This window comes from Populus euphratica, unplaced genomic scaffold (assembly GCF_000495115.2).
Source record: "Populus euphratica unplaced genomic scaffold, PopEup_1.0 scaffold32.1, whole genome shotgun sequence".
NCBI lineage: Eukaryota > Viridiplantae > Streptophyta > Magnoliopsida > Malpighiales > Salicaceae > Populus > Populus euphratica.
This window is the reverse complement of record NW_011499861.1, coordinates 2,328,377-2,356,220: the sequence shown is the minus strand read 5'-3', so window position 1 is coordinate 2,356,220 and position 27,844 is coordinate 2,328,377. Positions and strand designations below refer to the sequence as shown.

The window sequence follows — 27,844 nt, the reverse complement described above, 5'->3', positions numbered from 1 at the left end:
ATTAGCTTTTGTTAATATTAAGAGAATCACTAACTTTGCCAAAGATACATGAACCATGATCAATCCGAGCCCTCCCTTCTAACACCGTGAATGTTAATGGCATATCAAAGCTACAATCAACCTCAATTCACATAATTACTTAAAATTGTTGAATTGAAGTTATGCGTTAAACATGTGCAAATGTCTGTTGAACTTATCAGCCAAAATAAACGTTAAACCACAATAATTGATGGTAAGACGAGCACATAAGTCAACAAAGAAGGGCATAGCGAAGGAAGTAATTGACAGGCTAATGCAAGGCAGATTCTCGCCATTGGGGACCAGTTGCTCCTCCTCCCTCGCCTTGTCATGAAAAATATGCCCACCATAAACACGTGAACGAAAATAACAGGAGGCTATGAATGAGGCACTGCCTTTGGCTTAACGTGCAGCCACTATCCTACAGACTCCTCTTGATGGGTCTATGCTTTTCACGTGATTGCCTTTTGTTCTCTTTATCTTTTCATGCATTAAAATCCACAGATGGGACGCTGTGGTGGCCGGTCCAGATAAAATTAAGAGATTTTTGAGATAGGTACTTCTTTTTGAAAAAAATTGAGCACTCCCCCGGTCTATTTCAATTCCTTTTTTCTTTTTGTGAGAACGTCCAAAATTCTTTCGAACGATCAGTCATGGATGATAGATGCCTTAGTTATTACTACATCATCTTGACCAAATCATTTTATTTCAAACGTACATCTATTGCTATGAAAGTTGACCGACCATCTCAATTTGGATGAATTTCAGTTTGCTAGCTTTTAACAAGGAAAAAAAAATGCAAATGCTTTCATTTCTCTGCCGCTGGTAGACAGAACAAAGTTCAAGAACCAAGTAAAAGACAACAGAGGAACCTTTCTGGCTAGTCAAAACTCTCGTAGACAAAGCATACAGCGGCAAGGTTAAAAACAGTCCCTGCCTCTCTCACCCCTTCTAACCCTGAAATCCTCTTCAGAACAAAACCAAGCCATCAAGAGTGTATGAATTCAGCACACAATATGAGACTGCCCAACATGAAGCCTGAAACACATGCTGTCATACAATCTCCAGGATCCTGTGACCACCTAGTGATGAGTCCTTGTGTACCAAACAAGGTGCAAAAAGTGCAATCAGCAAAGGATTCCGTCTTAGACAAGAAATAAAACTATCCTTGCTAACAAGCCCATCACCATCGGTATCAAATACATTGAAGAGCTCATGGATCTGCGAGTAAACAGGGAATACACGTTTGTTATGAAAAACTTTTCTTTCTTTTTGGTTAGAGAACAAATAAAGACAAATTGGATGGAAGAAATTATGCAAATCAAATTGAACAAGTCTCTTCGCAAAAATTTGACTGCAGCTGCCATAATAATCCCACAAAAAGGAATTCATTTACAACAAATTAGACAGATCAGCTAACTGTTTACCTCATCCTCATCCAAGTTTGGGATTGCTAGTCTTATTGTATCTCCCAACTGATCAAACCACAACAGAAACCAAGAATGTGAGCAAGGATTCTCCCGAATGAAAGATAAGTAAATTGACAAGTGAAGGATTAATATACTTCTTGCTCTGAAATTAGACCATGTCCTCCAGAGTCACATTCAGTAAAAGCTAGTTCACAGGCTTGCCGGAATAGTGGTTGCTTCATGACATGTGCTGATCCATACAAAAACTGCAAGGAACAAATTATATGATCTTGTAAAGCCAGCTGCATATCATGAGACTGTATCAAAACATGGTTTCACACAATCCCTTCAGCCAAAAATTGTTAGCGAACAGTTACCATAATATCAATGATTGCAGTCATTCCTGGCAATGGAAATCCTTGTAGAAGTCTAAAAAAAGTGTTCCTTTTCCATTTGAGTAAAGCACATATATGTTGTAGGCCCATAGCACAAGCATTTTCTTATTCGTTTAAGCACAGTGTGTTATCTGCTAAATATCCATTAGGTTTGCTCTTGCATCAAATGGAGCTCCAATTAGTACAGAAATAATTCAAAAAAACTAAAATATAAAAGTAGTGGATCAATACATTTGAAAATTTGAACCACTTTTACATTGACTTTGCTCTTGCAGAGTATTTGGAAATCCAATAAATATAAGAAATTCTGGAAAAGAAGGATAAAGAAAGGAGCAGATAATTATCTTTAGACCCTTTTTTCACTGGGTTAACAGCAGCCAAAAGCTGTCAGTTTGGACCAGTTTTACATTGAGTTCACAGCTGTCAAAATACAGGCTACATTGTTTTGCATCTTTCGTGACAACCCAAAATTTTGCACCACCAAACTGGAGTAAAACTCTGGTGAGTCTAGTGGATGAAGTTAAGAGCATTTAAGGATCCATCAGAAGCAAGTGGTTGAGCACTTTAATCTTGGTCTTAAGATCATGAATTGCCAAATATCTGTAAATAAAACTTCATAGATCTCTAAGTTCAGTGAGAGATAAGAAGATCGGGTTTCCATTTTCCCAATGTGCCATAGATTCTTTTGTGCCAGAAAAGTTAGCAAGCAGTCACTGATATGGGCACACAACTAGTAGCTGCTCAGGTCTCTATGATCGCAAATTGTTTACAATACCCATTCTAATGATAATTGAACTTATTAACTCAAGCAGGTGAACTGCATTCATGGCAAGGATGAAACAAATAAGGGCAAATTTACCTGCTTGAATGTAATTGATCCGTTCTTCTCTACGTCAAGGAACCCAAATAACTGCAATCAAACAAAACTCACTTATTACTCAAGAAAGTGCAAAATCATGTGCGTGAGAATAGTTTAAAAATCATGATCTGCAGCCTGTTCAATTATAAATTACATACATCAAACTTCATATAATAAGAGTTCAAAAAAATTTCATAGAGCACAAGTGATTATCCCTGTTTCTTGTCAATGATTAAATGATATAGCCTTGCTGCTTTGGTCAATTTCCATTCCACAGTACAATAATAATCTTCAATTTGTTTACCCTTAACACAACCCAGTGAAGAGAGACAAACTAGAAAGCCATGAGCAAGAACATTAATTATAATATTGTTAGATCACAATCTTTTTTATTTGAGTGCCCTACACAAAAATCTACTTTTCAGGATAACCAACCTCTTCTGAAAGTGTACAAGTCCTCACTCTCAAAGCCCTCAAAAAGTCATGGAATTTAACACGACCACTGTAGAAAGAAAGAGTAAGAGCATAAGCATTTGCTATCACAGCAAGAAAAAACAGGACTTCAATGATCACAGTCACGAACAAGAGTTTCAGTGTTTTCAATTAAAACTTTAGATGCATAGTCAAACCATTACAATGTTAAGCATAGCAGTCAGCAACAAAGAAGAAGAATAAACCATATTTTATGGACAACATAAAAGAATAAACCCAAAGTTATGGACGGCATAACATGGAAGCATGTTCCCACAGTAACTTGCAGACTTGCTGTACAACTAGAATTGAGAGACAGATGAGAAGAGAAGCCTACTAACAATGTGTGGAAGGAGGGCAAGCAATCATATATAAAATCAAATAAACATCATATTCATCCTTATAAAGAAAAATGAAAATAGTAATCACCACAAGATTACTTAACAGCTCAGAGAGCTAGTATGGCAAATCAAACACAGGAAAGTGGGAAGCCACAATTCAAACACTGCACCAAATTATCTAACAATAAAGTTAAAGGAACTTGCAGCATTCAGTTTTGTCACTGAGTTCACAGTTTGCAGCATTCAGTTTTGTCACTGAGTTCAAGAGGTGCAAAAATTCCACCCGGGGGTGCTAGCCAGGGAATTGAGTAGTCTGAGTAGTTGAATGCTAAAGGGTGGAACTGTCATCAAATTCTTCATCCCATGATCCCACTTTAGTGATCCATATCTAGAAGTAGCCTCTAAATTCAAGTATCCTTCAATCAAAAGCTAAATCATGCAATAAATTCCTCAGTTCAGAAAGCTTCAATACCTGGCATCTGGATTCATAGACAGAAACTTGTCCAGAAAGTCCACAGCTTCCAAACTGCTTACATGAAACAACTGAAAAAACAAAATAACCAAATCAGTAAAAATACGGTAAGATAAGCTGTGAATATGAAATAAGAATGATGCAAAGCCCTTTTTTCAAAAAACTACAGGACTTAGTTTTTTACTTGTGCATTGCAGAAAACACATGCTCTGGCAACTCAACGGGTTTAAGAAAATGCTACATTAGAATGAAGCAAAGATGTGCAAATGCTATGTAGTTCAAATTGCAGAAACTCATGTTACCAAAAACATGGCCAAGCACAATTTATCTGAATAATTCGTGAGCTACATTCAGAGTAAAGAGCAGCAACTGATTTGTCTCGATCTCTCAAACTCACACACAATCACCCAAGAAACATGAGTTAGCTTTTATACTACAATCCCAACCATGAAATATGAGGATCAATTTTCATTCTTCTTTCTTTTTCCCCAGCAATCTTCAGGAAAATCCGTCCTGCATTTTCAATTACTTGAAAACTACAGGTAAGAGCAATATCTGAAAATGATTTTGCTACTGTGTTATTTCTATGAAAGCACCCATCCTCACTGGAAACCCCAACTAGAGGAGAGAAAGGGTCTTTGGTATCAAAACCACATGTGACTTTACCAGCTTATCAGACAAGCACCCACAGGTGTCTTGCTACAGTTAGAAGGAAGAAAATTCAAAATTAGAACACGAGCATTTTCACATAACCAAAGACAAAAGGCAAAAACACCCAGAGAAAAATAATCCATTCCTTTATCTAGATCAGATAAATAATTCTGGTCCAATTTTCTTAATTATCAAGAAACTCAAATTAAAAGTATTTGAATCAAAATACTTACTGATTCCACCTTAGCCATTTCAACCATATAACTTGAGGGCTTCTCCTGTAAAACAATGTCACGAGAAAAATGAAATATCAGCATGAATTCCACTACCTTTTAGTTCCTCTGACAACAATGTCAACTTCTTATTGTATTAAACAAATTAATCAGACTAATACACATTGATATGTAAAGCTCCATCATGCAATAACTATGCTAGCAAGATGCGGCAAACACATTATATACACACAAGAAACATAGAGCCAGTTTGATGTAATACTTGTTTTTACACCAAACAGCAAAGACATGGTTGCCAATAAATGAGGAAAATGTCCAGTTGAGCTCAAGAGTAGCAAAGGATTTGAGATGTCAAGTCCCTTAGTGTCAGGAACTCAAGAAAAGGCCACACACTGGATCAACACCAATATTTCTTTCTAATTTGTTTCATGTCTAATCATCACATAAAGAAGTTATGACTTATTAGGTGTAAGCTTAGAGCTCCAGACTTAAAAGCAGTGTGAGTTGTTAAGTCCTGGAAACACAAAGCAAACCAGGTATTCTTAAGTCAACCTTGTATCATTACTCTTTCATGCTCATTCCCTAAACACACCAATCAAATACTTCACAATGTGGTGTGAACCATAAGCAAGATAAATTTGAGAGGCAGATGCTGATAGAGATGTTATACCTGCTTCGACTCGGATGCTTTCATGAGAAGCATCACGTCACCGTAAGAGTGATGCGTTTGCACAACATTGAGAGCAGATGCAATAGCATGGCTAGTCTGTATAGATTCATATTCATCAATGTATCAGTATTAGCAAACATCAAAGGAATACAGATGCATACAGAAAAATAAAAAACAGGTCCCTAACGAGCAGCAGTATACTGAGCATTTGCACATAAAGAAAAAGAAATGGGAATTAAAAAAGAAAAAGTCCTATCAATCAAAGAACTGAAAGTAAACAAATTAAATCAACTACTTACCCTCTTGGCAAAAAGAGCAGGATTTTCTTTGCAATTGTCAAGGGGTGAAACAACTGGTAGATATTCTACCTGTTCAATTTAAAATGAATCATTACAATTATTTGAATGTATAAGAGCTTAAGGTCACTGTATTACATGGTAACCCAGGATCATATTTGACAGGTAACAATAAAGCATACCTCCATAAAATTGTGAAACTGTGTAAACATTTTAAACATAAGCATCCCCAAAGAAATATCCCCCCTAACAAAAACAGAAAACATGGTAAGTAAGGTTGACCAAACACCATTAGAGACAGGCTAGACAGTCAATAAGGAATTTCCATGTATGAAGAAAGTCATACCAAGATTGATCAAAGTGAACATGGGGATAGCGGACAATTATGGGTTGAATTGCATAACCAGGGATGAACGCTCCAAGTTGGAATGAAATAAGAACCTTTCCATTAGTAGTCGTTCCCTCAGGAAACAAAAGTACTCGAGGAAACTTATCACATGAAGCTTTTCTCTGTATTCAGATCTTGAAAGCACATTTCTGTATCAAATAGCTTATAAATTGATAAAATTATTTAGATTTATTTTGCAAACTACGCATAATATGCCTGCTGGATTTCCCAATTTTATAGACTTGTTAGGTTTTCAAGATCTACTGGGACTACTACTGAAACAACACAGTGACAAGTTTAAGACATCCAGACAGAAAAGAGCATTCACAAAGTAGGTGCATTTCCATGAATCTGAGCATTAGATAGTTAATGTTATTCACTAACCACTAATATTATTAAATAAATGAAGCATAAACTAGTAAACATTATAGAAACTTTCTACCTTCACTTCATTAACAGCATGCTTCCTTGATGATGGCAAAAACCTATTTACATATATCACCTGTGAACACAGCAAAACAAGAAAAGTGCCAATTAAAAGCCATTATTTATTTACTCTTTTCTTCTTCTTCTTCTTCTTCTTCTTCTTCTTTTTTTTTTGTGGTGGGGGGGAGTTAAGAAACCCAGTCAATTGCACCTAATGTGAAGGTATGCAATAAGATTACCTGCATTGCTCTAATAATAGTTCCAACAAAGGGCATAGAATCGTGTGACTCGGCCGCAACAATTGTAGGGAAGAATTCAAAAAAATAAAAAATTGGATCAATATATGATACATGATTAGACACAACGATTGGTGCAATTTCTCTTGGAGCAAGCTTTCCTTTTCTTTTAATCCAATGATAACTGCAACACCAACCAAACCAAAAAACAAATAACATCAATTACCTTCAATCGAGAATTGCATAAATGTCAATTCTTTAAGAATATAAAATCCCCATTGTTTCCTACAACTAATGCCCACAATATTAATAATCAAAACCCCATCAAGCACATAAAAAAATCAATTCTTTTTTCCAACAACTAAGCAGACCAGAAAGTTTCAAACTTCTACAAAAAAACAGGTCATTAATTATATATTTAAAAAAAAAGAAAAAAATAAATCAACATACCCCTCCAAAAAAAAAAAAAAACCTCAACCCCCATCAACTAAATAATCATAAACTCAAAACAACAAACCCTAATAAAAAACCTCAATCCCCATCAACTAAATAACCATAAACTCAAAACAACAAACCCTAATAAATCGCGAGCGCACAAAAAAAATCCTTTAAGCAATCAAACAGACCCTAAAATGAGAAATTTAACATACCCAAAAGAGAATAAAATACAGCGAGCACAACCCCTAGTGACCCACATTAACCTAGACCTCCATTTGGGCATAGGATTATGCATATCCTTCCATCCTTCCAATGCAATTTTTGTTGCAACATACCCTATAGCCAAACAAACCCCAAAAAGCACCAATCTTGCAATTGCAATCGGCAAACAAATCACAATCTTAATCAATTCATATAATCCCTCAATATAAGGCGTATCATTTTTAAACGGGTCCAGGGTTGATGGTGCGGGTACGGATAATCCATCTGAGCCGAGGAATTCAAATGGGTTGCGAGAAGAAGTATTGGGGTTAGTGCTAGGGTTGTGGTTGTAGTTGTGGTTGTTAGATTGTTGAATGGAGAAGTCAGGGTCAGGAACGGAGAGGATTAGATGTGGAGAATCAGAAAGTTGTGAGGAGAGGAGAGGGGATTCAAGATCATGGTTTGCCATTGTTGACGGGTGGTGAGGTGAGGTGAGTGGTTTGAATGGAAAGAATTTTTTGGTTATTTTTTTTTATGTGAGGTTAGGGGTTTGAATGGAAGGAATTTTTTGGTTATTTTATTTTATTTTTTTTGCTAATTGGAGGTGGAAGGGAGGAGTGACGGAGAGGTGGATGGATTGTTTAATTTTATTTGTTTGGTTTCTTAGAAAGTGAACGAGTGAAGGGGTTTTTTTAATTTTTTAATGTTATCTCCCACGACGTCCTCTTGTGGCTCTTTCTCTTTCTTTTCCTTCTCATTTCTTGCAAACCCGAAAACACTTTAGAGTTAGTTTGACAGTATAATAGTTGTTGCTGAGTATTTTTTTATTTATAAATACATTAACATAATGTACTTTTTTATATTAATATATTAAATTATTTAAAATAAAAAATTATTTTTTGCAAAAACATTTTGTCGCCACGTAGACAAACAGTGCATTAGCAAGTGGCCTTTTAAATGATAAGTAAAGCTATTGTATTGAAATATTAATTTAATATTTTTTCACATAAAAATAACTTAAAAACATTTCAAAAAATAAATTAGAATACAAAAAGAAACACTAAACGCTGCATAGCCATCGATTTTCTACCAAAGTAAAATAACATTGCCAATTAAATGGGATTTTATCCGATCCAAACAAATGGGACAAAGACATGAGTTGCCGAAGAATTGAAGCAGACAGTAAATATGGTTATCTTCTTAGCGCTGGTTTGAGATTGTGGCTAAAATAAAAATTGGTTAAAAATAAAAATTGATATAAAATTAAATTTTTATGGGTTTTTTATCATTTTGATATTGAAAATAATTTTTTTAAAAATAACAAAATTATTTTCATATATTTTTTAGTAAAAAATATTTTAAATAATACATTTTTTAGTAAAAAATATTTTAAAAATTATTATTATTATTATTATTATTATTATACTACAAACATCGTCTAAATGGAATGGTTGAGATTTTGTCAGCTTAAACCCAATATATTATTGTAAACTTTGCAAAGGTAACCCTACTCTTCTCTTTTTCACTGTGTGTGTTTTATGTGTTTCTAAGTATAATAACAATTATTTTTAGAATATTTTTTTGTTTAGAAATATATTTAAATACTTTTTTATTTTTAAAAAATCATTTTTATTATCAACAGATGATTTAAAAACATAAAAAAATTAAGCAAAAAAGTTTATTTTAAGTAAAATAAATCAAGTTATTGGGAAACAGTATCTAGAAATGGCTTATTTTGGAGTTTAATTAAGGTCATTATCTAAAATATTTTTTTATTTGGAGTTACAACAAAATAGTAAATTTTTTATTTTTTAAAATTTATTTTTATATCACATGCTAAACAAATTTAAAAAACACTTAAAAAATTATTTTAAAATTAAAAATAAAATAAAATTTAATAAAAAAATCAGCTCACCGCATCTTCTAATAGAGCCGGAGCTCGCCAGAAATCCACTACCAATCTTGACCCTACCCCTGACACTAGAACATGAGCGATTGATCAGCAAGTTTTGAATAGCTGGCTCGTAAATGTGGACCCAGACAAAAATTGAGGCGTCGACATTTTTTATTCTTTTGCTCTTTTGGCATGGTTTGAGTTTTTTCACAGATTTAAGGCATAATATATTATTAATCCGAGACATCCTGGTCTTGGTTCCTCTCTTGCTTGAATTTAGCTCTATAATTACTACTTTTGAATAAATTTTAAGTTTATGATTTTGAATTAGTTTATAAATTAATTGAACTTATTTTCCTTTAATGATCATAAATGGCATACTTCCATGTCAATTTAGTGTATTCTTGAAAATTTAATAAATTTTATTAAATGTTAATTTTTTTAGCATGCCATCTTTTTTTGCTATACCGTGTATTCTAGAAGAATAAGTCAAAATAATTAATGGTAATATAAATTTAGATAGTGATTATAAAGAGATATTTAATATAAAATTTATCATCTAAGACTCAACTCAACTAATGAGAATAATAAGATATGTATCCTTCATTTGATAAAGCTTATGACAAGTTATCCATGTAATTATTTTTTTGTTTTATGATATTATTTATCTGTATTAATTTATTTTAAATTTTAAATTTTATAAAAATAAATTTGACGGCTTGATTTTTAGATTTATTATTATTATAGTAACTGCTTGTTCGGCCATCCTCATAATAATAAAATGATCATTCAAAGAACTACTATTTTAACTATGCTGAATAAATATATATGGTAAAGAAAATTTAGGTGAAGTAACTAAAATTTTAAAAACTAATAATTATTGTATGAAATCATCACAATAAATAAATAAATAAATAAACACCATAAACAAGTGTTGGTCTGCTTGAAGGACAGCATGAGTCTTCAAACTAGAACTTGTAGATTCAAATCCAACCCAGGGATCTGAATGATAATTTTCTTGTAGATTCAAATCCAACCCAGGGATCTCTAAACTCAGCCAACTTTCTCCAGATTCAATGGTGGCGAGCAGCGTTTTGCGCATGAAAAAACTTAATCCTTCGCCATCATGTGGAAGCCATATCTCAGTCATTCGAAGCATACCTTCATTTACGGATCTAGATTTACAAGATTCCTCGGTACTGGTCCTGCATGTTCTGCTCCAGTACTCTGAAATATATAATATTACACTAATGGCCTGAGATTCTCAGATGACAGTGATATATGTATCATAAACAGCCTGCCACATCCACCTGGTTCGCACCCAGAGTAAGCATAGTCTTATTTCCCCTGTTCCTCTGGAGGTTTTGACATCAATGGAAGAGAGTGGTCGCAATGATTCAGATCTCAGCCCCCATGATGTCCATCATTGCCGCTGCTCGTTGCTGTCCAAAAAGAAAAGGCAGAAGATCAGTTTTCAAATGAAAAAAATATATATTTAAAATAAAAAACTAAAAAAAGACTAAAAACCTATAAGTTTTAAGGATAAAATTATAAATGCTAGTCTTAATATGGGATTAGGGATTCATTTTAGTTTTTTCAATCAAGGTTAAACCTTTCAATTCCAAATCCCTTTTCTTTGCCTAGTTTTACCCACTCCTGGGACCATCAATACCCCTTTAGTTTTACCCACTCCTGGGACCATCAATTGGTTAAGCTTTTCAAGTAAATCAAGTTTATTCTTTAATTTCATTTTCTTTTAAGGTTATTTCAAGTTTATTCCTTGATCTTAATATTATCGAAAGCATATTTTTATTTTTATTATTTTTTAAACAGACGTTGAAAATTATAAAATAGATGCTGAGAACATATTTTTGAGTTTTTCAGGAGGATATCAACTAAAAAAAACAGCAAAAAATCACAAAATAAAGTGAAAACAACCAAAATACATTAAAAACATATATATTTTAGTTTCTTACTTTTTTTTTATTTTTTAAATAAAAATTAAATTATAATAAATACCACTCATAAAAAAACAAAAAGTAGCTGCAAACAGCTCAAAACCCAAAACATAAAATATCACCCAAGAAAATCAAAACTATGTTTTTTAAAAAATACAACTAAAAAGAAAAGGCCAAATTGACTTGCCTCCTATTTTGACTCCGCTCACACTATACACCAAAATCTCTCTCTGCGTTAGTTAATGGCTTCCCTAGAACCCTTTCTCTCAGTACCCTTTTCTTCTCTTTCAAATCCGAGCCTCGTCATCTACCCCTATCAATAACTGATTTTGGAGTGTTTAGAATGGGAGGTGTGTTTTTTTTTTATATTAGTATATTAAAATAATTTAAAAATATAAAAAATATTTTTTTTAAATCTAAATTTTTAACTGATATTTATTTAGATGGTATTTGATAATAGGATACTATTACTTTTTAAAATGTTTTTCTTTCTAAAGCTTATTAAAATAATATTTTTTATTTTTTTAAAATTATTTTTAATATTAATATATTATAATAATATAAAAACATCAAAAACATAATAATTTTTTAAAAAAATTATTTAAATTTCTTTAAAATACTTTCAAAAATTATTGCAAAACACTGCTTGCTAGCTGCTACATTCCAAGCGAGGTTTTCACTTCATGGTCCACAACCAGTGCACAAACTACAGTCCATGTGCGGTCCAACCAACCCTGCCCAAAAGGTGAGTACTTGGGATCTCTAAGCCCGATGGGCCTCATATTTGGATTACTCTCTGTGTGACTGAAACGGAAATCAAAAGCCTAGTCAGAGAGCAGGGGTTTCGTGCAGGTTTGATTAAGAAAAGGGAAGAAGGTGGGCGATGTTGGGGGTTTGCCTCTTTTTCTTGTTGTTGAGGTCTGGGAGTTTTCAGGGGAGAGGGAAGGTGGTGGTGATGGCGGCTTGAAGCAGTAGATGTCGTGGAGTTTTGAAGAGGCTGTGGAGGACAAGATGTCCCGCGCGAGGGAGAAAGGTTTTTGGCGGCAGAGATGTGTGAGGAGCAGCATGGAGAGTAGGGTTTCCTGGTTTGTTTATTAGTAGGGTTTAGGTTAATTTAAAAAATAATAATAAAAATAATAATTTTTTTAATTTTTTAAATATAATTATATCAAAATTATTAAAAAATATATCAATTTAATATTGTTTAAAATAAAAATGATACTGGCAAAGGAAAATGGTCCAGAGGTTATTTAAACTCTCTAATCATTTTTTTTCAGCAGTAAACATTTTTTCTTCCATAAAATTTCTCTCTTCTTTTATTATCATGCAATGAAAAATTATTATTATTATTATTATTATTATATTCAATGCGAGCTGTAATAAATTTTTGAATTAGAAAGATAAATAGTAATCAATAAAAAGTACACACATTCCTTATTTATAACTATTTTTATTTTTAAATTTCATCACATCTTTTTCAGACATATCTTTTACATTTGATACATATTAAATATCAAACTTTTTTAATCATCATACCTTTAAAGTTATATAAAAAACCACAAAGAGAAATCAAACATTAGCTGTACACAAGTGTGTAACTAAAATTAAAATTATAAAATCTTACCCCGTAAACCTATTTTTTAAAATATTAAAATAATATTTTTCCAACTAATTTTTTTTTAAATAGTTAATTGGTTGAAAACCAAACTAGATTGACTTAGATTTTTAAGAGGTCAGATCAAATTATTTATTTATTTATTTATTCAGCTTGAATGAGCATATCTTAGATCAGGTAGTTTAAATTTTATAACTAATTAAAATTAAAAATATCTTTATATGACTTGCGCTTCATAAGTTGGTGCAGCACCTACTGTATTTAAGTATTTTTTTCGCCGACTTATACAAAACCTCATTACTTTATAGTTAAGCATAATATATATATATATGATCAGCACGGAAAGAAAAAAAAAGATTTTAATTATAAAATTACAAATGTTAGTCTTAATATGGGATTAGGAATTGATTTTAGTTTTTTCAATCAAGGTTAAACCTTTCAATTTCAAATCCCTTTTCTTTGCTTAGTTTGACCTACTCCCGAGACCAACACTCGGTTAAGCTTTTCAAGAAAATCAAGTTTATCCTTTAATTTTATTCTGTTTATATAAGGTTATTTCAAGTACCTTTTTCTCTCTTTAAGTTCAAGTTCGTATTTGTTTAAATCAAAGACCAAATCTTGGTTATGAATCTAAGCATCAACTTCTTTCAGTCCTGGGCCTAGCCTGATGGGGATGTCTTTCTAAAGATAAACTAAAGCCTTTTGCATTGCTGCAAGAAAAAAAAAACTAAGGGCCATCCCAATTAAACTGTCTCTTAAGGAAACTTTAAGCCAATATCCTAAATTCTATTCTCAAATGTTGAAAAAGTTTGAATTGCTTGAATTGGAATTCAAGGAGGGTCTTGATGTTGTTGGCACTTTGTTTTCAAGCAACTTCTCCTAATTTGACAATGATCTTTTAAGGTTATATATCATTTATGTCCGAAGATTTCTAGTTTTAAAAATCATCTGTCGTTTCCACCGTGCCAAATAGATGGTGTGGCAGAAGCAGGTTAACCAAGACACTAGCTTACTGGAGTGTAAGAAAGTTTATGGATAATACCATCCCTCAGCTGATGTGCGGCCATTTGAGATGTTATGCCTCACATCGACGAATCAGGATGGCAATCAATGCTACAATTTGATTTCTTCCTTAATAATATTTATTGTAATCTGTGTATTTTAATCAAATCCCGAAATACAGGCAATTTTAATTTATTTAGGCCAGGAATCCTATTAGGTAACTATATTTTATTTTATTTACTTTCCATGTGTAGCAGTATTAGGGTTTCTTCATTTTCTAATATAGGAACTCTCTTATGTACGGTTCTGAGGGTTTTGGGGATTGATAGCATACAAAAAGGAAAAGGAAATGGTGGACAAAGTCCCTCCAAAAGAAGCAATCCCAAACTGAGCTACCTATGACATTGATTGACGATAGAATAAGAGCACCATAATTTTGTTTTCTTTCTTTTAAGGTTTCCCAACCTAGTACCTCGTCAAACAGAACTGAATAAGTACACGTTTCTGGTTCTTATCATCTTTAAAGCTTGTTTCGAGTGCTGCTATTGATACACTAAATTACAAGTCCTGAAGAGAGGCCGTAGTTGAGGATAAGATTTGCACCAAGACCTTAATTAATCCTCCCAGCAACAGCATGTCAAGGAAGAAATTGATTATTCCTTCCATTCTTCTTTCAAATTTTCTAATCTTCATCTTGCTAGGTTTTTCTGCTGCAACTGAAGATGAACAGAAGGTTTAGATTTATCTCCTGCATAATAGCCATCTCTATATATGTTTCCACTTTCTAAAGTGTGATTCATCTTCCAGTGCAATAATTCTGAATCTTGTTAAATGAACAGGAATTCTTTATTGTTTATCTTGGAGATGAACCGGTGATCAATAATGTCTCTGCGGTGCAGACACATATTGATGTTCTGTCGTCCATCAAGAGAAGGTAAGTCCACTTTCTAGCTCCCTTCAAACTGCTCACTCTTGATTGTGCAGTAAATACATGGCCTTAATTGTCTGATATTCGATTTGAGGGTGGAACAGCCATACCTCCAGATGATTATTCTTTTTATGTGAAACAGTGATCTGGAAGCTAAGGAGTCCATCATATATAGCTACACAAAGATCTTCAATGCATTTGCTGCAAAGCTATCTAAAGAGGAAGCCAGAAAGCTGGCACGTATGTGTAACGCTCCATTCGTGTATGTTTCCTTGGTAATATAGATTCCAGTCTTGGATTTTGATCCAGTTTATTCCTGGTGTGAATATTAATGTTCAGTACTGGACGAAGTTCTTTCCGTGTTTCCAAATCGGTATCACAAACTCCACACAACCAAATCATGGGATTTTATTGGGCTTCCTATCACTGCAAAAAGAAACCTGAAAATGGAGAGGAACATAGTTGTGGGTCTACTGGATACAGGTTTTTGAATTTTCTTGATGACTGAAGTAACTTCTGTTTAAGTTTCTTTTCACAACTGCAAAACAATTATTACTATATAAAACAAAAACTCCGTTTCTTGGTGTGTATACCAGGGATCACTCCGCAGTCTGAGAGCTTTAAGGATGATGGTTTTGGCCCTCCACCTAGAAAATGGAGAGGCACTTGCGGTCACTATGCTAATTTCTCAGGATGCAACAAGTAAATTTCTGTATTGTAAATAAAACAGAATTGTTTTTCCCCCCCTCCCACACGGATATTAACTTTTAGAATTCGTTTCGGCACTTCTTTCAATCTTTGATGATCACTAGTTGATAGGAGTTGCATTGGTTTAATCTCTGAGTTCTTTCTTTCTTGTTTTTTCCCCACCTCATCTCGGATCTTAAAGCAAGCTTGTAGGAGCTAGATACTTCAAGCTCGACGGCAATCCGGATCCCAGTGACATCTTATCTCCAGTAGATGTGGATGGCCATGGGACACACACATCATCCACACTAGCAGGAAACCTAGTTCCAGATGCCAGCCTATTTGGGCTAGCAAGAGGGACTGCTCGTGGTGCAGTGCCAGACGCTAGGGTAGCCATGTATAAAGTGTGTTGGGTCAGCTCTGGCTGCTCAGATATGGACCTACTTGCTGCATTTGAAGCTGCTATACATGATGGTGTTGATGTTATATCAATATCCATTGGTGGAATGAGCGCTGATTATGCATCAAATGCAATAGCCATAGGTGCATTCCATGCCATGAAGAACGGAATTATCACAGTGGCCTCAGGTGGAAATGATGGACCATCTTCAAGTTCCGTGGCGAACCATGCGCCATGGCTCTTGACCGTTGCAGCTAGTGGCATTGACAGGGAGTTCAGGAGCAAAGTTGAGTTAGGCAATGGGAAGATTGTCTCGGTAATGTTCAGCATCCCAGAATACTAAATTCAGATTTGAATATATTTCAGACAACAGAATATAATGATGTTTTTGCATTTAATGTGACTTAGGGTATTGGAGTGAACACATTTGAACCAAAACAAAAATTATATCCAATTGTCAGTGGGGCAGATGCTGGTTACTCTAGAAGCGATGATGGTGCAAGGTACTGTTTGAAAAAAAAATAAATGCTACCTGCCTAGTTCACGTAGCCACTTTATTCTATATAAATATAACATTGTAAATTAATAGCTATTAGAATAAATAGCATGTGTATGTACATTGCATAGAATAGTATTAAATTAAATAAGCACAAAATTAAATTCTTTGATGTATAGATACAAAATTGTAGAACTATCTTGAGCATAAAATCACCAAACGACGTATAATTATACTTATGCAATGAAATATATACCAAATGTTTATATTGTATCTACTTGTTGATGAATTTTGGATGAAATAACAAAATTAAAAGAAATATTGTCAAGAATTAAAAAATTATCTTTAAGGCTACAAACAATTTGTATGCAACCAATTAATCTCCTAGAATTACAACGACATCCCCAGAAACTTCAAAAACACACTAAAATTCCAAAGTTCTATTATAGACAGTAAGTAGGAAAGGAAAATTGAAGCAATGAAAAAGCTGTAGGTAGCAGAATGGTTTTGCTATGATGTTTAGTAGATACATATACGTACCCCCTATAGCACCTATTTATACAAGAATTTATTTATTTTTTTTTTTTTTTTGGGGGGGGGGGATGATATATGAATTAATTCTGTTTTTTTATGAATTTTTTTGATGTATGGATTGATTCTGTTAAATAGTATTTAGTTTCACTATTTTAGATCTTTAAATACTTGCCATAAAATACAAATAAAACATAACATTTTCCTTTATAAAAAAGGGGGAAGTTTAGGTAGTGGAAATACAAATAAAACCTAACATTTTCCTTTTTTTTTAAATAAAAGTTTATGTCATGGAAGTTAATTTTGATTAGATTAGTTACTTAATGAGCTGATAAAAAATAATTTTTTTGAGTTAAAAAATTATTTTACAATTAACATAAATTTAAGCTTGGTGCCCACATAGCCTAAAGTTGATCTCTAAAAGTTTTGTTGTTTTATAGGCCTAATTTTAACTTCTCAAGCCAACATTATCTAAGCCACATAAATCTTATTTTTTTGAAACGTGAGATTGAGGTTTGGCATTTGAATATTTTTTTTAAAACGTGAGATTGAGGTTTGGCATTTGAAATTTTTTATCAATTAAAAGTTATTTGAAATTAAATTTTTTATTTACTCATAATTAATTTAAAATATGTTAATATTTTATGTTAAAATATTTATATTAAGGTCAATTTTCAATAAATACTTCAACAAATGTAAATGGATCGATCTCACATTTAGTTTAACCTCAAATAAATATCTCTGACCAACCGTTTTTTAAATCAATTTGCTACAGTTTCTGCTAGTTAGTTTGTCAAGCAATATGTATGCAGTGAAAGATTTTTTAGGTAATGGTTCTAAACTTCATCACAGGTTCTGTGCCGATGGCTCGTTGGACCCTAAGAAGGTGAAAGGGAAGCTTGTCTTGTGTGAGTTAGAAGTATGGGGTGCTGACTCTGTTGTTAAAGAAATTGGAGGGAAAGGCATTATTCTTGAGAGTGAGCAATATCTTGATGCTGCCCGCATTTTTATGGCACCAGCAACCGTCGTCAATGCCACCGTCAGCGACACAGTCAACAATTATATACATTCCACCAAGTAATTCGTATTCCTATTCTTAGTTCAATTCCCAGTTTCTGTTATATTGTTCTCAGGCTGACTAACTTCGATAAAAACAGATCTCCGTCGGCAGTGATATACAGAACCCAAGAAGTAAAAGTCCCTGCTCCTTTTATCGCTTCCTTTTCGTCTCGGGGTCCAAATCCAGGATCAGAACGCATTCTCAAGGTATATTATAAGGGGAAAAAAACTCAAACAAGATTGATTTCTATAAATACCTGACGCCTAAGCTTATTGTTTGATTAATTTTGAGTGACACAGCCCGACGTCGCAGCACCAGGAATTGACATTTTGGCATCATACACTCCCTTGAGGTCGCTCACCGGGCTGAAAGGTGATACACAGCACTCAAGATTCTCTCTTATGTCAGGGACTTCCATGGCTTGCCCTCATGTTGCTGGGGTAGCCGCCTATATAAAGTCATTCCATCCAAATTGGACCGCAGCAGCAATCAAATCCGCCATCCTGACAACAGGTAAAAATATATTCCTGCTTCAGTAGTTCCCAATTCAGTTATAATCAACTGTCCTGCTTACACTTCCATCCAATCTTTGTGAAGCAAAACCTATGAGCTCAAGAGTGAACAACGATGCAGAATTTGCCCACGGTGCTGGTCAAGTAAATCCTGAAAAAGCTAGAAACCCCGGCTTGGTCTATGACATGGATGAGATGTCTTACATTCAGTTCCTATGTCACGAAGGCTATAACAGATCCTCCTTAGCTGTTTTAGTTGGTTCAAAATCCGTAAATTGCTCCTCATTGCTTCCTGGAATTGGCTACGATGCTCTCAACTATCCGACTATGCAACTTAGTGTAAAAAAGAAGCAGGAACCGACCGTAGGTGTTTTTGTAAGGACAGTTACCAATGTAGGTCCTTCTCCTTCCATCTACAATGCAACCATCCGGGCTCCTAGAGGAGTGGATATCGTGGTGAAACCTATGAGCCTCTCCTTCTCTCGTTCCTCGCAGAAGCGAAGTTTTAAGGTTGTGATCAAGGCAAAACCGATGCCAAGTTCTCAAATGTTGTCAGGTTCACTCGTATGGAAAAGCAATCGTCACATTGTGAGGAGCCCTATCGTTATTTTTAAACCACTGGACTAATACTCAAACACAAATCTGATAATGGGAAAGAAGTACTCTGTTTTAAATACAACCATACGAGTTTGTGTTTGTGCTTGGTAAATTAAGTCAAGCTGATATATTTTGTGGATGATTGCCTTCGTATTTTGGTGTACATCCGATTCTAGATGAATTGCCAGTTCTTGGCGTGCCAATTAATGATAAGCTGAAAGTGATTAAGAAATTGCATTTACTCAGGAAGGCTGAAATGATTGCCTTAATTGTATAAAGGGATTAGGAAATGGATCTTGCTTAATTTCAACATTAGTGGAAGGGATTAGATTAAAGCAAGGACTACCCTCATCTTACAGAGCAGAGTTCAATGGAGAAGAAGACAGATTACTTCCTATATGAAAGAACAAAGGTTAACCGTTCCTAAAAAAAACCACAAAATTATTTTATTTGGAAAAATCAACAAGGCTTCGTGTTTCGAAGCCTTGAAATAAAGAAATATTTTGGTAAACAAGATAGTTGGCACCATACTCCAAATTAAGAACTCTCTGCATCTCTTGTCACGTTCCAGGCTGGCCCTTCTTAACAAAAGCCATTTTCATTCAACACAAACTATTTTTTTTTTTTTTCCAAATCTCAAGAGATAAAAACTAAGGGCATGATCTTCATAGAGCCTCAACTACGATATTTCGCAGATTTGGTTATATTTGATATGTTGTCCATTGCATGCGGATCACCTCATAGAGAGGAGAAGAGTGTTTTGCAAACGATCATAAGGAATTTAGCCATTAATTGTGGGTTTATGATGGGAGCTCTTTTGATGTTTTTTGGCATCATGGACTTCAAGAAGATCTTGGAACAAGCCAAATCCCCACAGCGACACGCCTCAGCTACGTTCTTTCTGGTAGTTTTCGCCTTTTATTTTGTCATTTTTGTGGTTTTTGCAATCATACAATGTGTAGATGCCATCAGATTTATCTTTACTTCTCACAAGATTTCACCCTTCGAAACTGCGGAACCAGAGACCGGGGCTCAACCCCAGCCTCGACCATGATTATCATGATTAAATCCTGCTTTCTCTAATCCCGCATGCTACATTGATTTTCTTCTCTATTCTTTGTACGAAAAGCATAGTTAAAGCTGCTCGTTTGTTGCTTAATTCTGTAGTTTGCTCATCAAAATAAGCAATGATTTAGGTTTAACTTGCCTGCAATGAGACTCTTCATGGAGAGATTGTCTCTTGTACAGTGGTTGTTTCCATAGGGGCAGCCTTGTCTCTTGCTTGTATTTGTTCTTCTTATTCTTTGTTCTTCTTCTTCTTCTTCTTTTTGTGTCTATATATTGCTCTGTTCACTAGCCAAAGGAGGAGTTTTGTCTGTGAACGTCAATCCACAAAGTTACAATATGATCATATATCCATTTAAAAGAGAATACTATAATCCGTCCTCAAAAAGTTTTCTTTGTTTCCAACGTGCACAAAGTATACATGTTTAGTATTGTCGTGGTTTTTACCGTTGTGGTTTGAAAAAATTAAATTTATTGTACTTTCTTTAAATCTAATTTTTTTAATCATAATTTAAGATGAAAACAAGTTTAAATAATGAAAAACCAAACAATTTTTAAAATTATAATTAATCTAAAAATATCTCCACCCACACCATACCACAGTACCAGATACATCCGAAGTCAATCTCCCTCTTAGATAAATCAAAAGAAGGCTTGAAACACACAAGGAATGTCCATGAAAACAAAAGCTCGTGGCAAATAAAAAGCTCTGTTCTAAGTTGGCCAAACGCATCACCAACCGCACTCCACCAAGCATCAAGTCCTGGAGGGCATTATTGCAAGCTTCGATCGTGTCTTCTAAGAGATTTGTTTTTATCTCAGCTCTAATTATCTTTCTATTCCTTCGCTGTGTACTAAACTAACTTTAGTGTGAAAAGAAACCTATTTTTTTTTTATCAATTTAGCATGTCTGAACTTGATGCCATCCACTGTTTGCACATATAAGCATAAGGGTATATGTACATTGTTTTCCTGATGCCAAATCTAATAGATGTTGTTGATTCCTTAAGAACAACTTCCTGGTTGTTAAAAAGGTATATTTCCTCTCGTGATCATATGGCTTAAAGTCCAAACTTGTGGATTTCACCATGCTACGTACACCGAGAAATTGTAACCCAGGAGTTTCAACTCATGACTAAAAAGGGACTTGAAACGAACAACTATCAGCAATTGATCGAAAGCAAGAGAGGGTTTGGACTAGAATCTGAATCTGCCTCTGTTGCTTTAAGAAAAAACTAAAAAGAAACAAGCAAGGTGCTAGATTGATGTGATTTTTATAATTCAACACCATTGAACGAGGCATGAACTTCTTTTTTTAATCATGAGAGATGGAAGTCCATTATCTGTCCATTCACCATATCCTGGTTTCCATTTCTTAATCATTCATCTAAACCAGTTGACAGTCGATACAATTTTCTCAAGGATTCCATACTGAAGTTATCAAATTAATCATGCAAACGCTGATTAGGTCAGTCCCACAACCCATCTTTCTGTCGCTCGTGGAAACGTACACCAGCTCTGCCCAATCACTTCTGTTCTCTCCAATCCATTTGAAGGCGTGCGCTTTTGAAGGATAAAGGAAAAACCTCCAGATGGAGGCGGAATATAAAGATAACAAACAAATATAAAACACACAGGAGATGATCTAAATTCATAATCTTATTCTCTCTTAAAATAATGCTTAAGAAGTCTGACTCAAGGTTTACAAAACCTTAATTAAATCAGAAACTGTGTCTTAAATAAAAATATATATATATAAAGAAAATAATAATAAAATCCATAATAATGCATGAAATTCAAGGAAAATAATAAAATAATCTAAAACTAAGACCCAATGCGAGGTTTTTGATGTATATAGTACGTGTAGCACCAATGAAGCTTATATAAAAAAAAATATTCTCTATAAACTTCCATAAAAATTTAAGTCTGATTTAATAGTGAGATAAAAAATTAAAATTTTTTTAAATTATCTTTCTAGTATGTTTAAATATATTTTATTGGTTTATAAATATATCTGGCAGATTATTCATTTAATTTTTTTAGAATTGATTCTCATCTAGCTGTCTAGCCGTGAGAATTAATAAGAAGCTCATAATCATCTATTATCTAAGAGCCAACTACTCTAAAAAAAAACTAATAAATAACATTTACTCAGCTTCTCTGCACCTACGAAACAGTGACTTCTGGTTTCGCTGCCAAGCTCTCCACCAAACAAATTGAGGCCTTGAGCCAAGTCAATGGCTTTGTCTCTGCCAGAACTTATGAAATGATAACTCTCCATGCCACACACACCCTCAGTTTCTTGGACTACAGAGTGGAAAAGGACTCTGGAATGCTCAAAATCTGGCTTCAGATGTGATAGTGGCATTTTTTATGCTGAAATCTGGCCTGAACATGATAGCTTCCAAGACTCGGGCATGTCTGCAATACCCTCAAAATGGAAAGGCAAAAGCGAGAGCGGCACAAAATTCTCACCATCAAATTGCAACAAGAAGATTATTGGTGCAAGAGCCTTTCCCAAAGGGTACGGGGCTATTGTTGGAAGAATTAATGAAACAATTGATCATCGATCCTCTCGAGACACACAAGGCCGTGGAACACATACTGCAGCGACTGCTGCTGGAAACCTTGTAGACAAAGCAAGCTTTTATGGATTGGCGAATGGTTCAGCTGCTGGAATGAAGTATACGGCAAGAATCGCAGCCTACAAAGTTTGTTGGCTATCAGGTTGTAACCAACACTGATTTATTGGCTGCCATAGACCAAGTTGTTGCTGATGGAGTTGATGTGGTATCACTCTCTTTAGGGGGTTTATAGTGATAATTGTAAAATAAACATTTCATCCTAAAAGTTTAAGCTGTCACATCCAAAAGGGGTTTTTTTTTTCTTGCTCTACTGGTAATTCAGGCTGGTAATTCAGGCCCATCTATCTCCTCGGTTGCCAACAACGCACCATGGATCATGACAGTAGCTGCTAGCTACACTGACCGAAGGTTTCCAACAACTGTCAAGCTTGGAAATGGACAAACTTTTGAAGGTGCGTCTATATACTCAGGCAAATCAACAACACAATTACCACTAGAGTATGGAGGGACTGCAGGTGGTGAAGCAGCTAAGTATTGTATTAGTAGGTCACTGAAAAAAAAGTCGGTGAAAGGAAAAATTGTTGTTTGGGAGACGGGGGTGAATGGCAGAGCTCAAAAAGGAGAGCAAGTAAAATTCGCGGGAGCAGGATTTTAATCAACCCGGTAACTGGAGGTGGAGAGCTTTTCACAGAGACTCACATTCTGCGGCAAGTTCTTTAGGAGCGTCAGCAGGTATGGCTGTCAAAAAGTATGTGAACTCGGTTAAGAGGGAAACTGCTTCGATTGCCTTCAAAGGGACAATATATGGTGATCCTGCACCAATGGGCTGCATTTTCATCTAGAGGGCCTGGTTCAGTGGGATCAGAAGTGATGAAGCAGGACGTGACTGCACAAGGGGTGAACATTTTAGCAGCGTGGCCACCAATGACCAGCCCAACTCGACTTAAAAGTGACAAAAGAAGCGCATTGCTCAACATAATTTCAGGCACTTCAATGTCCTGCCCTCATGTTAGTGGCCTCGCCGCACCACTTAAAGTCAGTCCACAAAGAATGGTCCCCAGCAGCAATTAAATCAGCTATAAATGACAACAGCAAGTCAGTCCACAAAGAATGGGTCCCCAGCAGTAATTAAATCAGCTATAAATGACAACAGCAAGCAAGTATCAGAACATCACCGGTCGAAATTCCCAACAACATTCTGCGGCAAGTTCTTTAGGAGCATCAGCAGGTATGGCTGTCAAAAAGTATGTGAACTCGGTTAAGAGGGAAACAGCTTTGATTGCCTTCAAAGGGAAAATCTACACAACCAGGCTCTAATACCACTTACATGGGAAAACTAGGAACAACCGGGCACCAATTTACCCGGATCAATTCAGCGGAATACAATTACAATTCACAAGTCCCAATTCTTTCCCTCTTTGTGCAGTAAAACAGAATCAAACAATGATGAAAAATAATGCAAATAATCACAAAATCAACACCAAGATTTTTAACGTGGAAAACCCGATGCGGGAAAAACCACGGGACCGTAGTCCACCTAAAAACTTTCACTATCAACAAATAATGGGTTCACAATCATTCTTTCTCAGATTCAACTAAGGGATACAACATATATATCATCAAGAACAACTTATTCTCGGATTACAACAAGATTAAAGGAGAATTATTTGAGAAAAACTCACAAAACTGACAGCCCCGTTTTCTGTCAAAACGGCCAGCTTCCACACCACCAATCTTCGATCCAACCGTTCAGAATGAAGATCAACGTGTCTAGAAGCTGCTGTCAAAATCTCAGCCCGATCCAACGGTGAACGAGCTGGAAATCGAAGAAAGAATGAAGGCTGCTCTGCTGCCTTTTCTTCTCTTTTTCTCTCTTGATTTTCTTCTCCTCTCTTCTAATTTCAAATCTGTTGCTACAGTACCCGAACCACACTAATATTAACACCAAGAGACAACCATCACATGACATTTAATGTGATGGTCTCACCATCACATGGTGTGGGACCATACACAAAGTCAGTCCACAAAGAATGGGTCCCCAGCAGTAATTAAATCAGCTATAAATGACAACAGCATATGTGTCTTACAGACAACAGAAAATCTCCAATTGCAGATGTTGGATCCAGTGACTCTGCATCATCTACCTCTTTTTGCTTTTGGTTCGGGTCATGTTGACCCAGAGAGTGCTTCAGATCCAGGGTTGATGGATGATATTACCACGGAAGACTATGCAAGCTATCTGTGCAGCCAAAACTACACATCTTCTCAAATAACTCAAAGTGTCCAGGAGCACTGTAACTTGTCATGATGATAAAGTTCTCCAGCCTGGGGACTTGAACTCCCCTTCTTTCGCCCTGAATTTTGAAGGCAACGCACAAAATACCAGGGTGACATTCAAGAAAACCCTGACAAATGCCGGGTTCCCTTTGAGTACTTAGTAAAAGTGAAAGAACCCAACGGAGTATCAGTGATATTGAAGCCTCAGAGTTGAGTTTTGTAAAATTGGGACAGAAACTAAGCTATAATGTGACCTTTGTCGAGTCAGGAGGAAGAGATAGCGCAAGTAGTTCCTCTTTTGGATCTATTGTTTTGGTGTTAGGAAAATATAGTGTTAGAAGTCCCATTGCGGTAACCTGGCGGTAGTTTTGGTACATAGAATAAGAGTACTTTGTTTTAGGTGCAGACAGCAGACCAAGCAGAAATATTCCAGAGACTGAAAGTTCCTAATTCAAGTCCTATGTAATGCTAAAAATTAATTAATTAGGAAGCTTATTTTATATGATAAAAATAAAACAAAGATGCTTCGCAGCCAAAGAAATTTCCTAGTTTGTTAATACGAGAGCCTAAGTTAATCCCTCCTCTAAGAAATTAAAGTTGTCGGATCTGCAATGGATGAAGAAGTATTGACAGAGTTATTATCTATACGAAAAGATTTCCTTGAGGTGGTGTCTAGTGCTTCAGAATCATATGCGCTGAAAGAAAACTGGAAGTTCTTGTTGCAATTTCCAAAACCGGTGATGGCCGTGCGGACCTTGCTTCAAATAATCATTTATACAATCAGCAAGTGCTGTATAAATACTGATCAGCAAGTCGATTATTTTCATGAATACAATCAGCAAGCGCTGTATCATTTATACATCAAACATAGTAATGCCATCCTTTGGTAGTGTAAATATGTATATTCATCTATTTATGGATATGGATATGAATATTCATATATGTATGGATATCAAAAACAGTAGTATGAAAATGAAAAGGGGAAGAGAGAAGAAGGATGACCTCATGCATGCAGCGGTGATCTGAGGCCGAGTGGCAAATATCCTCCTGCAAAATGAGAGGTGGTTTTGTTTTGTTTACAGATTTGGAACCATAAGCAGTCTGTATGAATATAGGAATAGTCTTTGTGGCTTTAAGAGAGTGAAAGAAAATTAGAAACAATATTCTGGGTGTTCAATTACTGTAATTTACACAGTGGGAGAGAAAGTTGCAAGTTGATTATCCCGATAACAATATCATGATTTCCATTTTTTAACCGTCCATCTAGACTAGTTGGTGCAATTTATAATGTATATATCCGTCACCAGTGTTCTATTATAAAGGAAATCTCAAAATTGATCTTGCAAGTGCTCTTCTAACCATTTCTCTGTAGTTCGTGGAGGCAGATACAGATTTGCTCAATCGCGTGCAACGATATTTGTGTGATGTTATCAGGTTTAGTATGTGATATCACCATAGAAGACTATGTAGACCGTTCGTGCAGCCTAAATTATACATCTTCTCATGTAGCTCAAGTGTGAAGGAGCACGGTCAGTTGTCCTGACAGTACAGTTCTCCAGCCTGGTAACCTGCATTACCCTTCTTCTGCAGTGGATTTCAAAGGCAAAGCTAAACTAACAGGGCGACATGAAAGAGAAGCTTGACAAATGTCGGGGAACCTTCGAGTACTTGATCTGTAAAAGTGGACGAACCCAATGGAGTTTCAGTGATCATGGAGCCAAAGAGTATAGGGTATTAAGAAAGGGGACAGAAACTATAGTTTGGATATCAGGAAAATATAGAGCTACGAAGTTCCATTGTAGTGACTTTGGGACTGTAGAATTTGTGAGTGAAATTAAATATTTATACCTAGTTATATATTTAATTTAATGCAGGTCACAACTAAACTTTTCGACAACTCCAGATTTGAAATTTGGACGGAAAAAAATGAAAAATATCGCTAAATTTATTTGTAAAAAAAAAAGAATAATAAATCACAAAACTGTTTTATTTAATTATATAGCAATATAATTATTTTTATAAAAAAGAAAATTTAAATTTAATTAAAAAAATAATTTTCCAGTATAGTTCTTGCTTTTATTATTAATTTTTTTAAACAAAAAAATATAGTTTTCTGAGTGATATTGTTTATTTAATAAAAACTGAAAGCAATTAGAACAAAAAAAAAAAGAAGAACAATTTGAAATAAGAATAAGAAATATATCTTTGTAATTAAAATCCCTCCATCTTATAATTGCACCCCCTTTTATTTTTAAAATAATAACTCATTAAAACCATAAAATAATTTAAAAAAAAATAAAAAGTTTTGTTATTTTGACACGAATTATTAAAAAAAAGAGTAAGAATAATATATTATTTGAACCCTATCACATGGAACTCTTTGAAGTTTGTTTTTTAACCAATCATATGATGATGAGAAAAAATATTTGCAGGAAAAGTAAAAATAATAAAATCATGAAGGAAAAAAGATGATTAAAGAAAATTATGGATCTTCTTCTGAGTAAAAGTAAATGAAGTTTTATTTTACTTGAATTTAAAATGGGATCATTCCAAGGTTCACGTATAATAATTAACAAAATAATTGTTGGCATTGTAAATAATTAGAACAAAAAAAAAAAGAAGAACAATTTGAAATAAGAATAAGAAATATATCTTTGTAATTAAAACCCCTCCATCTTATAATTGCACCCCCTTTTATTTTTAAAATTATAAATCATTTAAACCATAAAATAA

The 27,844-nt window shown here is 34.7% G+C and overlaps 2 protein-coding genes and 1 pseudogene across 6 annotated transcripts; 2 read left to right on the top strand and 1 right to left on the bottom strand.

Moving 5' to 3' along the window:
- Nucleotides 1–719: 719 nt before the first annotated feature.
- On the bottom strand, nt 720–8,276 carry LOC105124936 (lysophospholipid acyltransferase LPEAT2-like). Of its 5 annotated transcripts, none has more exons than XM_011025161.1 (15): nt 8,076–8,276; nt 7,516–8,025; nt 6,869–7,049; nt 6,646–6,705; nt 6,162–6,325; nt 5,998–6,061; nt 5,819–5,887; nt 5,520–5,615; nt 4,850–4,894; nt 3,966–4,036; nt 3,117–3,183; nt 2,682–2,732; nt 1,583–1,693; nt 1,446–1,493; nt 720–1,239 (listed from the first exon to the last, which is right to left on the bottom strand). In XM_011025161.1, the coding sequence occupies exons 2-15, from the start codon at nt 7,971–7,973 to the stop codon at nt 1,072–1,074; spliced, it is 1,653 nt and encodes a 550-aa protein (XP_011023463.1). In that variant the 5' UTR covers nt 7,974–8,025; nt 8,076–8,276; the 3' UTR covers nt 720–1,071. The 5 variants fall into 5 exon arrangements, with proteins under 5 accessions (XP_011023463.1, XP_011023462.1, XP_011023464.1 ...); XM_011025160.1 differs by having other exon boundaries at nt 7,516–8,030; nt 8,081–8,180; XM_011025162.1 differs by having other exon boundaries at nt 7,516–8,035; nt 8,091–8,145.
- A 5,986-nt stretch (nt 8,277–14,262) lies between these two features.
- On the top strand, nt 14,263–19,412 carry LOC105124935 (xylem serine proteinase 1-like). Its single transcript, XM_011025156.1, has 11 exons — nt 14,263–14,706; nt 14,813–14,907; nt 15,044–15,141; nt 15,241–15,384; nt 15,498–15,603; nt 15,791–16,304; nt 16,397–16,491; nt 17,868–18,092; nt 18,173–18,281; nt 18,375–18,588; nt 18,673–19,412. The coding sequence occupies exons 1-11, from the start codon at nt 14,608–14,610 to the stop codon at nt 19,212–19,214; spliced, it is 2,241 nt and encodes a 746-aa protein (XP_011023458.1). The 5' UTR covers nt 14,263–14,607; the 3' UTR covers nt 19,215–19,412.
- A 2,980-nt stretch (nt 19,413–22,392) lies between these two features.
- Nucleotides 22,393–25,477, top strand: LOC105124947 (subtilisin-like protease; annotated as a pseudogene).
- Nucleotides 25,478–27,844: the final 2,367 nt, after the last annotated feature.

What these genes read in the sequence shown, in the direction of transcription:
- LOC105124936 (XM_011025161.1), bottom strand. Translation starts at nt 7,973, where the DNA reads ATGGCAAACCATGATCTTGAATCCCCTCTCCTCTCCTCACAACTTTCT. An exon ending in CTTGTACACTTTCAGAAGAG is followed by an intron (nt 2,733 to 3,116) that starts GTTGGTTATCCT and finishes GTTTGATTGCAG; the next exon opens with TTATTTGGGTTCCTTGACGT. An exon ending in GTCTAATTTCAGAGCAAGAA is followed by an intron (nt 1,494 to 1,582) that starts GTATATTAATCC and finishes TGGTTTGATCAG; the next exon opens with TTGGGAGATACAATAAGACT.
- LOC105124935 (XM_011025156.1), top strand. Translation starts at nt 14,608, where the DNA reads ATGTCAAGGAAGAAATTGATTATTCCTTCCATTCTTCTTTCAAATTTT. An exon ending in GGAAGCCAGAAAGCTGGCAC is followed by an intron (nt 15,142 to 15,240) that starts GTATGTGTAACG and finishes ATTAATGTTCAG; the next exon opens with TACTGGACGAAGTTCTTTCC. An exon ending in AGAAGCGATGATGGTGCAAG is followed by an intron (nt 16,492 to 17,867) that starts GTACTGTTTGAA and finishes ACTTCATCACAG; the next exon opens with GTTCTGTGCCGATGGCTCGT.